The sequence below is a fragment of the Triturus cristatus genome, chromosome 2_2 (genome assembly GCF_964204655.1).
Source record: "Triturus cristatus chromosome 2_2, aTriCri1.1, whole genome shotgun sequence".
Taxonomy (NCBI): domain Eukaryota; kingdom Metazoa; phylum Chordata; class Amphibia; order Caudata; family Salamandridae; genus Triturus; species Triturus cristatus.
The window spans coordinates 58,370,823-58,383,855 of NC_140582.1; the positions used below are offsets into that span (position 1 = coordinate 58,370,823).

Here is a 13,033-nt window from a genome sequence, read left to right on the forward strand (position 1 = left end):
ATGGCGGTGGGACCTGCATGAACAGGATGCTGGTAACTGATATTCTAATCCCTACAGCGGTGTCTCCGCAAGCACAACCTCTATTGTAAGGATTAGGCTCTGACCGCCGCCCTGACAGGATCATTGAGCCTGTTGGAGGTGGCGCTCTTTCCACCCACCCAAATCGCTCCAACTGCTGGTATTGTAATCCGGCAGTTGGACGATACCCTGGATGTCGGAAGGGCAGCCACTGACGGCCTGTCGGTGGTGGTCTGCCTGACATTGCAGTTGGGTCATATTATTAACAGCAATATAAAATACCTCAATATTAAATACATCGATAGTTTGAACAACACATATAATTATATTTTTGACAGTGATATTTAAAACAACTATCTTTATGTGTCTCAATAATCTTGACATGACATTTAAATAACACAATGGGGCTCATTACGATGTCGGATGGAAAGCCTCCGGCTTGCGGTCGGCGGTTCCAAACGCCGGATTATGATGAGACCGAACACTAGCACAGGCTCCTATGGGAAAATGGTGTGTGTGTGTGTGTAAAACCCTGCACCCTTTCACGGTGACCCCATGGTGCCTGCCACACAGTGTAGGGTTTTACAGCAGGGTTCCTTTGGTACCCCCTCGGACACCAACTGTAGGCCGCGGGGGCTTTGAGGCCCTGCCAGGGTCCCCCATAGTCGCTTTCCGACAGCCTTGCGTGTCCGAAAGGCCGGCGCGGAAAGGCTGTTGGAAACCGACATCGTAATCGCAGAAACACTGTCCATAGGAAGTTACGGTGCAGTTCCGACTGACAGGAATATTCCGTGAGTCGGTCGGAACCGAGTTGGATTTACCTGCCGGTTCAAGTTCCACCTGCAAACTTCGTAATTGGGCAGTGGGACTGCAAATCGACAGAGTCGGTCAGAAGGGCTCCTATTTGGTCGGTAAGCTTCCGACTGTTGGTCGGAGGCTTTCCGAACAACATTGTAATGAGGGCCAATATTTTTAATTTGAATACCACTTCAACTATCACAAGGTTGCATTTAGGAACGTGACTCTCAAGCACTGACCTGAATTGTCACTATCTATGATCCTGAAAATCGTCTCCAGGTTGGACCGGTGTCTGTAAAGTGCTTCCAGCAAACTGGCATGCAGGTGCTACAAAGCAAAATGGTACAAAAATATAATTATATGTGAAAAGTTTATTGTATGAAAACATTACAAACATCCATTACAATAAATAGCCAGGAAATAAAATGCATGTGTTAAATCCTTCTCCAAAATAAATCTCATAATTATGTCAGTTGATCATATTTCATTAAAATAAAGGTAAGATCGATCTAAAAATGTTGTCAATTTCCCAATGAATTGGGCATCGGTAGTAAAGAAGCAGTAAGCAATAGCATCCTGGATAGTTCAGCAGTTAAAAATAATAAATCTAGTCTTCAAATATTTCCTCCTTAAGTCAAGTGGAGCCGGATATGTACAAATAATGTGTTCTATTGTTTCTTCTTTATAATTTCATAAACAACACTTCTTTGACAACAGCCACTTTGGATTCCAAAAGCTTTCAAACTGACACAGTGGTATAAGCTGAAGAGGACATCTTAGACACTTTAGTTTACAGCTGGGCACCAAATTATAAGCAAGATATATTTGTTTTATACTAATATATGAGTCGATTGTATGACGTGCATGTTTATATTTTGTTGCTATTGACAGATCGATAGCTCTTGCATTTTTCATTGTTCTTGATATTCTTTATTAGACTCTTCCGTTCGAGGCAAGGCAAATTGTGGAAGTGTGTTAGCGTAGGCAAATTGTTTTCTGTAATTACCCTGTAATTATAACTCCTACACTGGAGACAAAGTAAAGATATATTCTTAACCTTTTGACTGTGCTGGACCCCCACTTAATCATTACTGGAATCTGGGAACCCCCACTGAATAATTATTGGGATCAAGGGTCCCCCACTGAGTCATTATTGGAAGCTGTGTTACTTTATTCAATGGTTCATTGGGGAAATCGTGAGTTACAATTTGATTCACAAGCATTTACCATTATGCACTTTAAAAGTAACTCAGGGCCTCATTATGATGTCGGATGGAAAGCCTCCAACCTGCTGTTGGAGGCTTTCCGCCCATCATCATAGGTTTCAGTCTGACCGCTGTATTAGAGAACGACGGTCAGAGTGAAACCTGCGGGGGGATTCTGATGCAGTTTCTACAGGCTCAAGGAGCCCATTGGAGCATTGGAAGCCACCATAATCCCCCTGTTATTAATTTGAGAAAGGTCTACCCATATCAGCTCAATAAACACACCCTGCTTTAGTGCCTTATTATGACTTTGGCGGTCCTACAGCAGATGGTGCAATGTGCTGTCCGCTGTCAGACCACCAAAGCTGTGGTGCTGAAGCCCACCAGATTAGGAGTTAATCTGTCAGGCTGTGGTCTGTCAGGCTCATTTAAGAGCCTGTCATGCAGACCGCCTCTGTCAGAGCTCTGACAGCACCTTCCTGCACGGTGTGGCATACGTGCGACACAGTGCAAGAACTGAGGGGCAAACCCAAGGGGGCACAACATGTGCCCCCCCCTCCCCTGCATGCACCCCCAGGCCTAGGAGTGGCAGAGGGTCCTGTTAGGGCAATTAGTTGCCTCTCCGGCACCCTTTTCATGGTGGGCTCACCGCCATGAAAAGGGTGGTGAAAGGGCAACTCCTAATATGCTTGGCGGTGCTGCAGTGGCACTGCCAGCATATTAGTGCTCCTGACCGCTGCATCACAGGATCCTGGATCCCCAGCAGAAGCAGCGGTACTGTGGCGGTCAGACTGCCCCATTTCTAATACTGCAGGCGGACCCGCAGTGTGGTGGTGGTTGGACCACCACAAGGAGTATGGTGGTCCATAATAGGGCCTTAAGTCGCAACACAGTTCTCAGCAAAACTCTCTGAACCCCTGGTAGCTGTAGCACAAGCAGCTGGCAATTGCTAAGAGAAATAAATGTTAGATTTAAGCAATACCAACAATTTTAAAGTAAAAAAGTAAAGATACAGCAAAGTAAAATCCCAAAACCTAATTAGAAAATAGGCATATTAATAAGCGAATGGGCACCTAGATGATCAGAACTGGATAAGGGAAACTGAGATACAAATTTTTTACGTTTTATAAGCCAAAAGATCATTGAAAAATTACAGCACCAATAAAAAATATTTTATTTGTTTCTGGTTGTACAGGACCTAGGCATGATTTCAGGCTGACAATATAGAAGGGAAGGTCTGGTAAGCCAAGTCGGTCACATTGGTCACAGTTACCCTAGGACTTTGTCTACATTATAAGGCTAAGTTGAAAGTGACAAGGGTCCTTCAAAGTCAGATATGTTATCATTGAGCACCCACTGAATATTTTGGCTCCAAAAGTTCCAAGCAATGCAAATCAGTATATTGTAGTTGCTGAGATCACGTCACATCTGGGATGGATTTTCTCTCTCTCTCTCTCTCTCTCTCTCTCTCTCTCTCTCTCTCTCTCTCTCTCTCTCTCTCTCTCTCTCTCTCTCTCTCTCTCTCTCTCTCTCTCTCCCTCGCTCGCTCTCTTTCTATTAAGTGTTTTGTCTTTAAATCTTGGCAATTGTTTTGCTCTCAAAATTCAACAGTGGGCAAGACTAAAATCTGTAGCACTGCAGGTCTCTGCGACCAGGCTACCTTGACCGCAAAGTACAGTTCAACCATGTTTTTGTCCCCCAGAGGTCTCACTTTTCTGAAACTGCTGGAAACGTTCCTCTTAGTCCCTCTTGCAGTCCTTAGGATATGCTTCTAGGCACCAGGTCTTTCTCCAATAATGGTTTCTGCAGGGTCCAGTATTCAATGATCAGCTAGACCTTGATGGAGTGGGGAGAATTTGAGCTTTTTGTCTTTGTTTCCCCTGAGAAGGCAAACAGGAGTCCTACCACTTAGCCCTTGAAGAGCGCTTGCAGTTTCTGGTGCCTAGAGGAGTCAGGAGTCATTGCATCTTCTTTCTTCTTGCTTTCAGATAAAGTCTTCATCTTTAAGAAAGAGCTTAATACTCACCTTTTTAAAGAACTCCACATCATGATGCAGTAACACTCCACAAACCGGCTATCCCTCCTATCACACATTGATTGAGTCCTTGTATATGTCTCCACAGCACTCCCCTGCCTTCTAGATAGGTTTGTGCTATATAAATGCCTCATTCATACATACATAGTGGTATTTTATTTCTAGGGACAGGAGTGCTCTGAAGAGGTGGCAGTGAGGTGCCAGTCTTACCCTGTACACCAGCCAGTGATTAGAGAAAATCCTACATGAATCCGGGCTATTCCTTTTCATTACATATATCTTCTTTTTCAACACTTCCTCTCTTGGTTCACTGGAAATATTCCCAGAAGCCCTGAATCTGAAATGCCATTCTCCATTCGGAGGAGCTTTGTTCCTCCCCTAGTCACTCCATTATTTATATGAAGGGTCTTCACTTCTGTTTGGGTCCAATCTAGTCTTTTCTCCTATTGGGGTAGAAGCCAGAAAGTTCTAGGATGGCCCTAAAAATCAATAGGTGCAGTTCTTGCCAGCCCCATCAAGGACCCTCAATTCAAGAGAAGAAGTGTTAAGGTTGTCTTTTTTCTGCCACTTGTACCTGCCTCCCTTCCAGACAACTAATCCCTGTTAAGTGATGAGTTGTTGACTTCACCCTGACTTTATGGGCCCAAAGGCAAAGCCATTGTCCTCTGGGAGCAGGCTTGTTAACTCCCAGTCAAAAATGTGTACTGGGCCTCTGGAGTAGGCTTGAAAGGCAAACTGATTCTAAATCAGTTTTCTACCAGGCAGCACAAAGTGCACTGCCTTATGGTTACTTTTCCACCTAAGCTATAAAAAATCTACCCTTACTATTCAATGACATTCTTGAAACGAAGGGGCCTATTAGCATGGCGGGCGGATTGCCACCGCCCAACCGGCGGTGGCGATCTGCCCGCCAAAACACCCCGCCGGACGGCCTTTTACCCCCACCACATTTGCATGGCGGGGGGTACCACGGCGGACGGAAAGACCATCCGCTGCTTTTACACCCGTAGGCTATCGTCATAATTGCCTACCGGGTGGAATAGGCCCATAATATGGTGATGGTGCCTTGCAGGCACCGCCATCCATATTATGATGTGTGCGGTAAAATGCCTTTCCATGGCTTCCATGCATGCCAATGTAGTGGGGTACCATGGGTACCCACCAAGTGCAGCCCCCCACCCCCTGCGGTCCCACAACAGGCCCCCAAAGTAAAAACCGCATGCCTTTCCATGGGGGAGTCTCCGCCATGGAAAGGCATTTTACTGCACATTTTACCGCACACATCATAATATGGATCCGCCACTATATTATGGGCCTTTTCCGCCCAGTAGGCAATCGTGACAATTGCCTACCGGCGGAAAAACGGCAGACAGTCTTTCTGTCCGCCGCGGTACCCCCACCATGTAAATGTGGCGGGGGGTAAAAGGCCATCTGGCGGGGTGTTTTGGCGGGCGGATCACCACCGCCGGTTGGGCGGTGGCGATCCGCCTGCCATGCTAATAGGCCCCTAAGTGATAATTAATTTTGAATCAATACTCTAGCATTTACTAGGTGAAGATGCAAAATATGTTTTATCTATATTGAGGTCTGCTCATGGTAAATACAGCTTTAGCTACATAGTGAAAACATATTTTGAAAAGTTGCTCCCTGTGATGGCATACAATTCCACTTAATTACTAAAACAATATTTCGATATATTTAACCCTTAATATAAACATGATCTTACGAGGCACTCTTTGGAGGTGACTTATCAAATATATAAAAGTAGATTTTCCGATATGACAAATACACTTTTTCCTGCCACGTGACATTGCAGTAGTTTAAAACTGCAGCCCAGCTAGAACACAATGGTGCTCCCTTAAGTCATTGATTTTTGTTATATATGTGTCTGGTGTAAATGTACACTGCAGGCTCATGACATTTAACTCCAATGCCACAGGTACTATTTTTGCACCATCAAACATGACCTGCAGGAATGTTTAATAACCTTGTTAGATGAATCCAAAGTACATATTTTAGGGGAAACAAAGGCACTATACTGCTGTTAAGCAGTGGCATAGGGTACAAAATCCTAAATCCAGCAAAACCAGTCAGAAAAAAGTGGCGCCCAATGGCAAAAATGATGTATTTTATTACATGTACTCTTTTTTATATAGTTCATAAACAATAGAGCTAGTCTTTATTTACAGTCCATTGTATTTAGAGGGAGAAAGCGAAAACAAATAACTTCAGATTCCTCTGCCCCGAGTCATTGAAAACTATTAGTCGGTGTTTATAAGTAAAAGTTGCAAAAGGCAGAATTCTAACTATACATTTCTGTTAGAGACTTCTAACCCCAGATTCCTCACCTTAAAATATTCCCCAGGTGTCAGACTGTATGCAGGAAATCTTGAGCAGTACCTCTACGAGATAGTAGGCGGCATTGATCAGCTCCATGTTAGAGGTGACATTGCAGTGCTCCTATAAGCACCACCCCAGAGCGCTGACATCACTTTATTTCTTTTTGCCCATGGCAAGTGGCCGCAACTTCCTCAGGGCTGTTTCGGCGGTATGTTTAGTGTTATATTTTAATCGGTTGTAATTCCGACCCGGTTTCCCCAAATAGTTCCTTGTCTTTGATAGTTTTTCTCTCCCAATCATATCTGAATTATTACTTATTATTTATTGTCATCAATTTTAACGCCCTCCGAGTGTTTGCTCATGCAGCCTTCCATCGTCTCAGCGAGTATGCTTTGACCATGTCAAAGCGTACTGGCCATGGGCGATGAAACATGTGTTGGCTAAAAAGAGGCCTAAAAGAGAAGTAAACAAGAGCATATGAGAATAAACCTAACAAATAAAAAGGACAAGAATTGTTGATATCTGTTATTTATGTAATACATGTTGACATTATCGTGTTCTGGGGAAACCAATTTTTTGTACAAACTGGGTGATTTTGATTGTCGAACTGGGGAGTAGGTGATCTCTCCACCTCAGAGCACCGCACATAAATAAGTTGACAACAACTTTCAGGTGTACTTCTATAGAGCGCCACAGACCCTTCTGGAAACCTCAGCGGCGCTAGCATAAGGACTGGAGTACACTTGGAAAGGCAGAGCACACAAACACAGAGATTGGATGGTGATATGTTATTCACAATAACATATTATCTTGATGTATGGACTAAAAGAAAACATTATCTGCATGATCTGTTTAATATCAGGACAGCTCACAAGCTTGATAAATGTATATCAGCCCGTGTAGTGCTTTACACAGTACAGTTATGTGCAATGCTTCGTTAAAATAAGTTGTAACTGTAGAGTGTTAAAAAAATTCCAAGGAGTAAACCTCCACAAGTTCTGCCCACCCCTACTAAGGGCATGTTCCCTACAAAATCTACAGAGTTAAAACCTTGTGGAGAATGTCTTGGACAGATGTCCGTGTCTGACTCCCACTTGGTTTGTCTCTTGTGCCTGGGATCGAATCACGCGGTAGAAAAGGAGGTGGTGATGGACGGAGCATCAGAACCAATCAAACACTCCCACCCAGTCAACAGATCTGGGTTTGATCCATCACCGTTCTTTAGCCCACTCTGCCACCCCAGTTCAGACATGGCCATATGCAAATCAGTCTCAGTGATTGAATCACAACTCCAAGCCCTGCTCCAAGTGTAAGTCAATGCACCGCAAGGCGATTCCCAAGGGGGCGATGAAGCTCCTGGCGAGCCAGCAGAAGAAGGCACTTCAATGTTCTCAGTCCTGTTCCCGAGGCAGATCTCAGGGTCACTCTCTGAGCCTATTTCTCCTGACGATCATCCTCACGCTCTAAGACCTCTTCCTCCAAGTTGGGAAGTTAAAGCATTCTTCGGCTTCTCTGTTCAAATGCTGGTCTTTTAGACTCTGCTCCTGCATTCCAACTGTGGAGCTGTTGTCAGGGCAGCCTCCACACTACCCCAAATTACCCGGAGCCACAGCAACACCTGCCCAATTAAAAGAGTTCTGCAATGCCATGCACACCCTCTATGAGCCACTGACTACCTCTGGCGTGCCTATTGGCCCCATGGAGTAGCAGCAAGGTGCCCCAGCTGGTTACCACCCATGGGCCTGCCCCCAATGCTGGCTGGGCCCTTTGGATCTGTCCATAGATTCAGGCCTGATGCCACCATAGGTGCCGTCTTCCACCCTGGCTCCCTCTCTTTTGGCGCTGTCCCCAGCACCTCTCAATGACAAGCCTATTATCACCCCGACTCCAAGTCGACACCACCCTGGCACTGTTCAACATTGTTGCTGGTGCCAATCAGGCCCTACCAACCCCTGGACTTCCCAACACTTGATAGTTCCTTCCTTCCTGCAGGGGGAGATGCGAAGGAACGATTTTATCCAATGAAGGTGGACCCTGATCCAACTGAACACTGATACTAGAAACTGATTGACACCAGTGGTTTGGACATCGTCCCAGACTCTGGCTTGCTTTCCCTTCTGGGCCCGGCCTCAGAGGAAGGCACATCCTACGCCACTATGATGAGCATAGCAGAGGGCCGTGAACTGCAGTTGCCGGCAGTCAAGGTCAAGACCAACGTCTTGACTGAGGGGCTTCACCCAGGAGGAGGCTCAGCTGAGCCCTTGCTCCCCTTCAATGAAGCCCTCACCGTCATTCTCCTGGGCCCTGGGCTAAACCTTGCACAGGGGCTCCAATGCACCTCTTGATTTCTTGACACCATTGTCCTGCCCCTGTCCTCTCCCTGCATTTCTCCCCTGAGAGCCTGGTTGTGCAACCTATAAGGTCAATCCAAATGTGTTCCCCTTCAAAACACAGGGAATTCTAGAGACTGGACACCTTTGGAAAGCATATTATTTCTTGCACCAACCTTGCCTTGCAGTCAGTGAACACCGCATGCCTCTTGGACCACTGTGAGACTCGTTGCACAATGGCTCTCCATGCTTTCAGAGGAGGGACACACCATTCTGACCCAGCCCTTGTGGATGGTCAGAACTCAGTAAAGTTTGCTATCAGCTGCAGGCTGAACATGACACACTCCCTAGGCTGAGCCATGGGTTCTACGGTGGCACTGGGTCATCATCCTTGGTTGCATTACCCTGGGTTCTCGGGGGATGTCCAGGTGTACCTGATCGATATGCTCTTTGAAGGTTCCAGCCTATTTGGCAATAAAATTGACTCAGCGCTTGAGCGCTTTCAAGAGAGCCGGATCACTTCCAGATCTTTTGGGCTTTCGCTATCTGCCGGGCCTCAGCAGTAGTCCTTTCTCCCCTACAGCGTATGTGGTCGGGGCACTTATGTGCGGCTGCAATACCAGCCTTACCCGCCGGTACTACAATCTGCCCAGTCATCTCGTGGACGGGGCTGCAGGATTTTCTGGTTTGTGGCTGTTCGCAGATCCACCTCATTGGAGGTACTCCTTTGGTATCTATTCTTAGGTGAGGAGTTTCAGTTAGAAGTTTCTATCAGAAAAACAAGTTACTTACCTTCGATGTGCTTTTTATGGTAAAGAGTCTACCTAACTACAGATTCCTAATCAACCCCCCCATCCTCCCCAATCTGAAAATGGACTATCCAACCAAAAGATTCCATAAGAATCTGCACATTGGTCACACGTTGGTTCTTCCATGAGGAAACAGGGTCAGACTGATTTGCATATGGCCATGTCTGAACTGGGGTGGCTGAGTGAGCTAAAGAATGATGATGGATTAAACCCAGATCAGTTGACTGGGGGTGAGTGCTTGCAATGTTCAACACTCCGTCCATCATCCCCTTTGGTTTTGATTTGTTCACCCTAAGTTGGCAGGGTATGCCCAGACGTGGGTCCCTTGGTCACTTTGCCACTGGATTCAAGCTAGCCTGGCTGATGACGGCTGATTAGCCAGAAACTGTTCCCAGGGTGCTTGTTTCCGGTCCAGGGAAGACATGGCTTGGTAGTTCGGGCTGGACTGTTCCCATGAGGCACAGGGTCAGACTGATTTGCATATGGCCATGTCTGAATTGGGGTGGTGGAGTGATCTAAAGAATGATGATGGATTAAACCCAGATCAGGTGACTGGGGGTGAGTGCTTGCAATGTTCAACACTCCGGCCATCATCCCCTTTAGTTTTGCTTTGTTCGCCCTAAGTTGGCAGGGTATGCCCAGACGTGGGTCCCTTGCTCACTTTGCCACTGAATTCAAGCTAGCCTGGCTGATGACGACTGATTAGCCAGAAACCAGTTCCAGGATGCTTGTTTCCAGCCCAGGGAAGACATGGCTAGGCAGTTTGGGCTGGACTGTTCCCATGAGGCACAGGGTCAGACTGATTTGCATATGGCCATGTCTGAACTGGGGTGGTGGAGTGAGCTAAAGAATGATGATGGATTAAACCCAGATCAGTTGACTGGGGGTGAGTGCTTGCAATGTTCAACACACCGTCCATCATCCCCTTTGGTTTTGCTTTGTTCGCTCTAAGTTGGCAGGGTATGCCCAGATGTGGGTCCCTTGCTCACTTTGCCACTGGATTCAAGCTAGCCTGGCTGATGACGGCTGATTAGCAAGAAACCGGTCCCAGGATGCATGTTTCCGGTCCAGGGTAGACATGGCTTGGCAGCTCAGGCTGGACTGTTCCCATGAGGCACAGGGGCAGACTGATTTGCATATGGCCATGTCTGAACTGGGGTGGCGGAGTGAGCTAAAGAATGATGATGGATTAAACCCAGATCAGTTGACTGGGGGTGAGTGCTTGCAATGTTCAACACTCCGTCCATCATCCCCTTTGGTTTTGCTTTTTACGTGGTCTACATTTATTTTTTTTAATAACAAATTTTATTTGGTCATTTTCCGATACATTGGGCAGCGGCCCCTCAATGGCACAATGAAGCAGTTGAACGATGTGTGCATCGATAACCATTTCTATGAAGAGAAACAAACCTTGCAGAACATGCAGGTAAAATAATAATCTAAACACTATGCAGACAGTGGACCAGTGTCTAAATAGAATACATGATTCAGCAGATTCACAGCATGCAACCCAGTAAAGTAATAAAGCAGTCCATCGATACAACCTTGGGGGACACATGGTAAAGAGCAGAGAGAGCAACTCAGGGGTCATCCTCTGGGACGGGGGGCAAGTCTATTCCACGGTAAGCTGCCCATCGCGCCCATACTTTGCGATGTTTCCGTGGGCAGCCCCTAGCCTCAAATACAGCCATCTTGGCACCCATACACCTATCCAATTCGGACTTCCATTTGCCTATAGTCGGGGGAGACGATGCCTTCCATCCCTGCACTATGTCCCGTTTGGCTATAGTAAGGGCGAGGAACAGCAGGTGCTGTTTGTATCTGTTCCCCCCAATATCGTCAGTGGAATGTAACAAGAACAGCCGTGGGTCCAGTGGAAGCATCCACCCCAGCACCTCATTAAGACACGTCCTAACTCTGTTCCAGAAGGGCTGTAGAGCTGTGCAAGTCCACACCGTATGGAAGAAGGTTCCTTCCTCTCTGCCACACAGCAGGCACTTAGGGGACTGAATGACCCCCATTCGCCACAGTCGCACCCTCGTGTAGTAAACTCTATGTAGGTATTTGAATTGGATGAGTCTGTAACGGGTGGAAACGGCCACGCCCCACGGACTTGCGATCGCCTCCGCCCAATCGTCATCCGTCAATTCGAGAATGTCTGCCGTCCAGGCTAGCTGGGTATTGTCTAGAGTAGTGGGGGGGGTGCATCATCAACGTTTGGTATATTTGCCTGATTTTGTGCAATCCAAGGTCCCCCATCAACAGGCGACCCTCAAGGGGTTGAAACTCAGGGAGGGCCTCCATATTGCGGATCTGGGGAGAGAGTGCGTGTCGGAGCTGTAAAAATTTATAAAATTGCAACTTGTGGAGGCCGAAGTCGGTCTGTAGTTGCTGGAATGATTTTAAGGTCGTGCCCTTCATAACATCACCCAGGGTAGAGATCCCCACCAGGTCCCAACCCCGGAACCCTCTCAAAGTGTCAGCAGATCTCAGGTACGTACCATGCCACAAGGGGGTCTGTCCAGTAAGACGCCCCTTCCATCCCATTTGTCTGGTCCTGGCCCTCCATAAGTGGATAGCTTGTCTACTAGCAGGCGGTAAATGATCTAGCCTAGTGTAGCTGTAGAGTAAATGGAGCAGGGGGACCTGTTCCATTGCGTCCTGTTCGATAGCATAGGCCGGATCGGTGGGAGAATTATACCAAAGTTCGTTAATGACAAGGATGTGAGATGCGACGTAGTATGAGTAAATATCTGCAGCCGCAATCCCCCGCAATACGTAGACTGAGCGCAGGTGCGGAGCGCCACGCGAAAAGGACCCCCGCCCCATAGAAAATTATTTTGTATGGCGTTCACCTGGGCAAACCACGTGCGAGGAATAGGGTAAGGGAAATTTTGGAGGCGATATAAGATCAGAGGCAGAGAGACCATTTTAAAAATGGATGAGCGCCCATGTAGGGATAATGGAAGAGCAGACCATATCGTCGTTTCGTTTTTAAGCCTGGTCAACAGTGGGGTGATGTTATGTGCCCATGAAATCTTGGGGCACGGGGAGATAAAAATCCCTAAATATTTAAAACCCTCTGAGGCCCAGGATAATTGTACTGCCCACGATTCGCGGCCTTGGTGTCCACGTACTGGGAACAGGATAGATTTAGCAGGATTGGCGTGGAGGCCGGTGGTGCTGCCAAACACCCTGAGGATCTCCAATATACGAGGGCCAGAAAATCACGGGTCCGTCATGAAGAAAAGGACGTCATTGACATATAATGCAATTCGATCTGATCGTGAGCGGGACCACTCGAATCCCCTGAGCACTGGGTCACTCCTGACCCAGGCCGCCAGGGGCTCGACCGCCAGAGCGAACAGCAAAGGAGACAGTGGACATCCCTGACGTGTACACCTCTGTATCGGGAAGGGGCGAGAGCGGTGTCCCGCGATTCGAACCAATGCCGTCAGGTCAGTGTATAGTAGGTGTACGTATGACAGGAACCGAGGT

At 47.1% G+C, this 13,033-nt stretch overlaps 1 protein-coding gene across 1 annotated transcript in view; it reads right to left on the reverse strand.

Moving 5' to 3' along the window:
* The window catches only part of PPEF2 (protein phosphatase with EF-hand domain 2), a 356,454-nt gene that overhangs the window by 26,260 nt on the left and 317,161 nt on the right, over positions 1-13,033 (reverse strand). Inside the window, exon 18 of the mRNA XM_085643039.1 lies at positions 1,056-1,143. Coding sequence (XP_085499165.1) covers positions 1,056-1,143 — 88 coding nt within the window. The remainder of the gene's footprint in view (positions 1-1,055; positions 1,144-13,033) is intronic.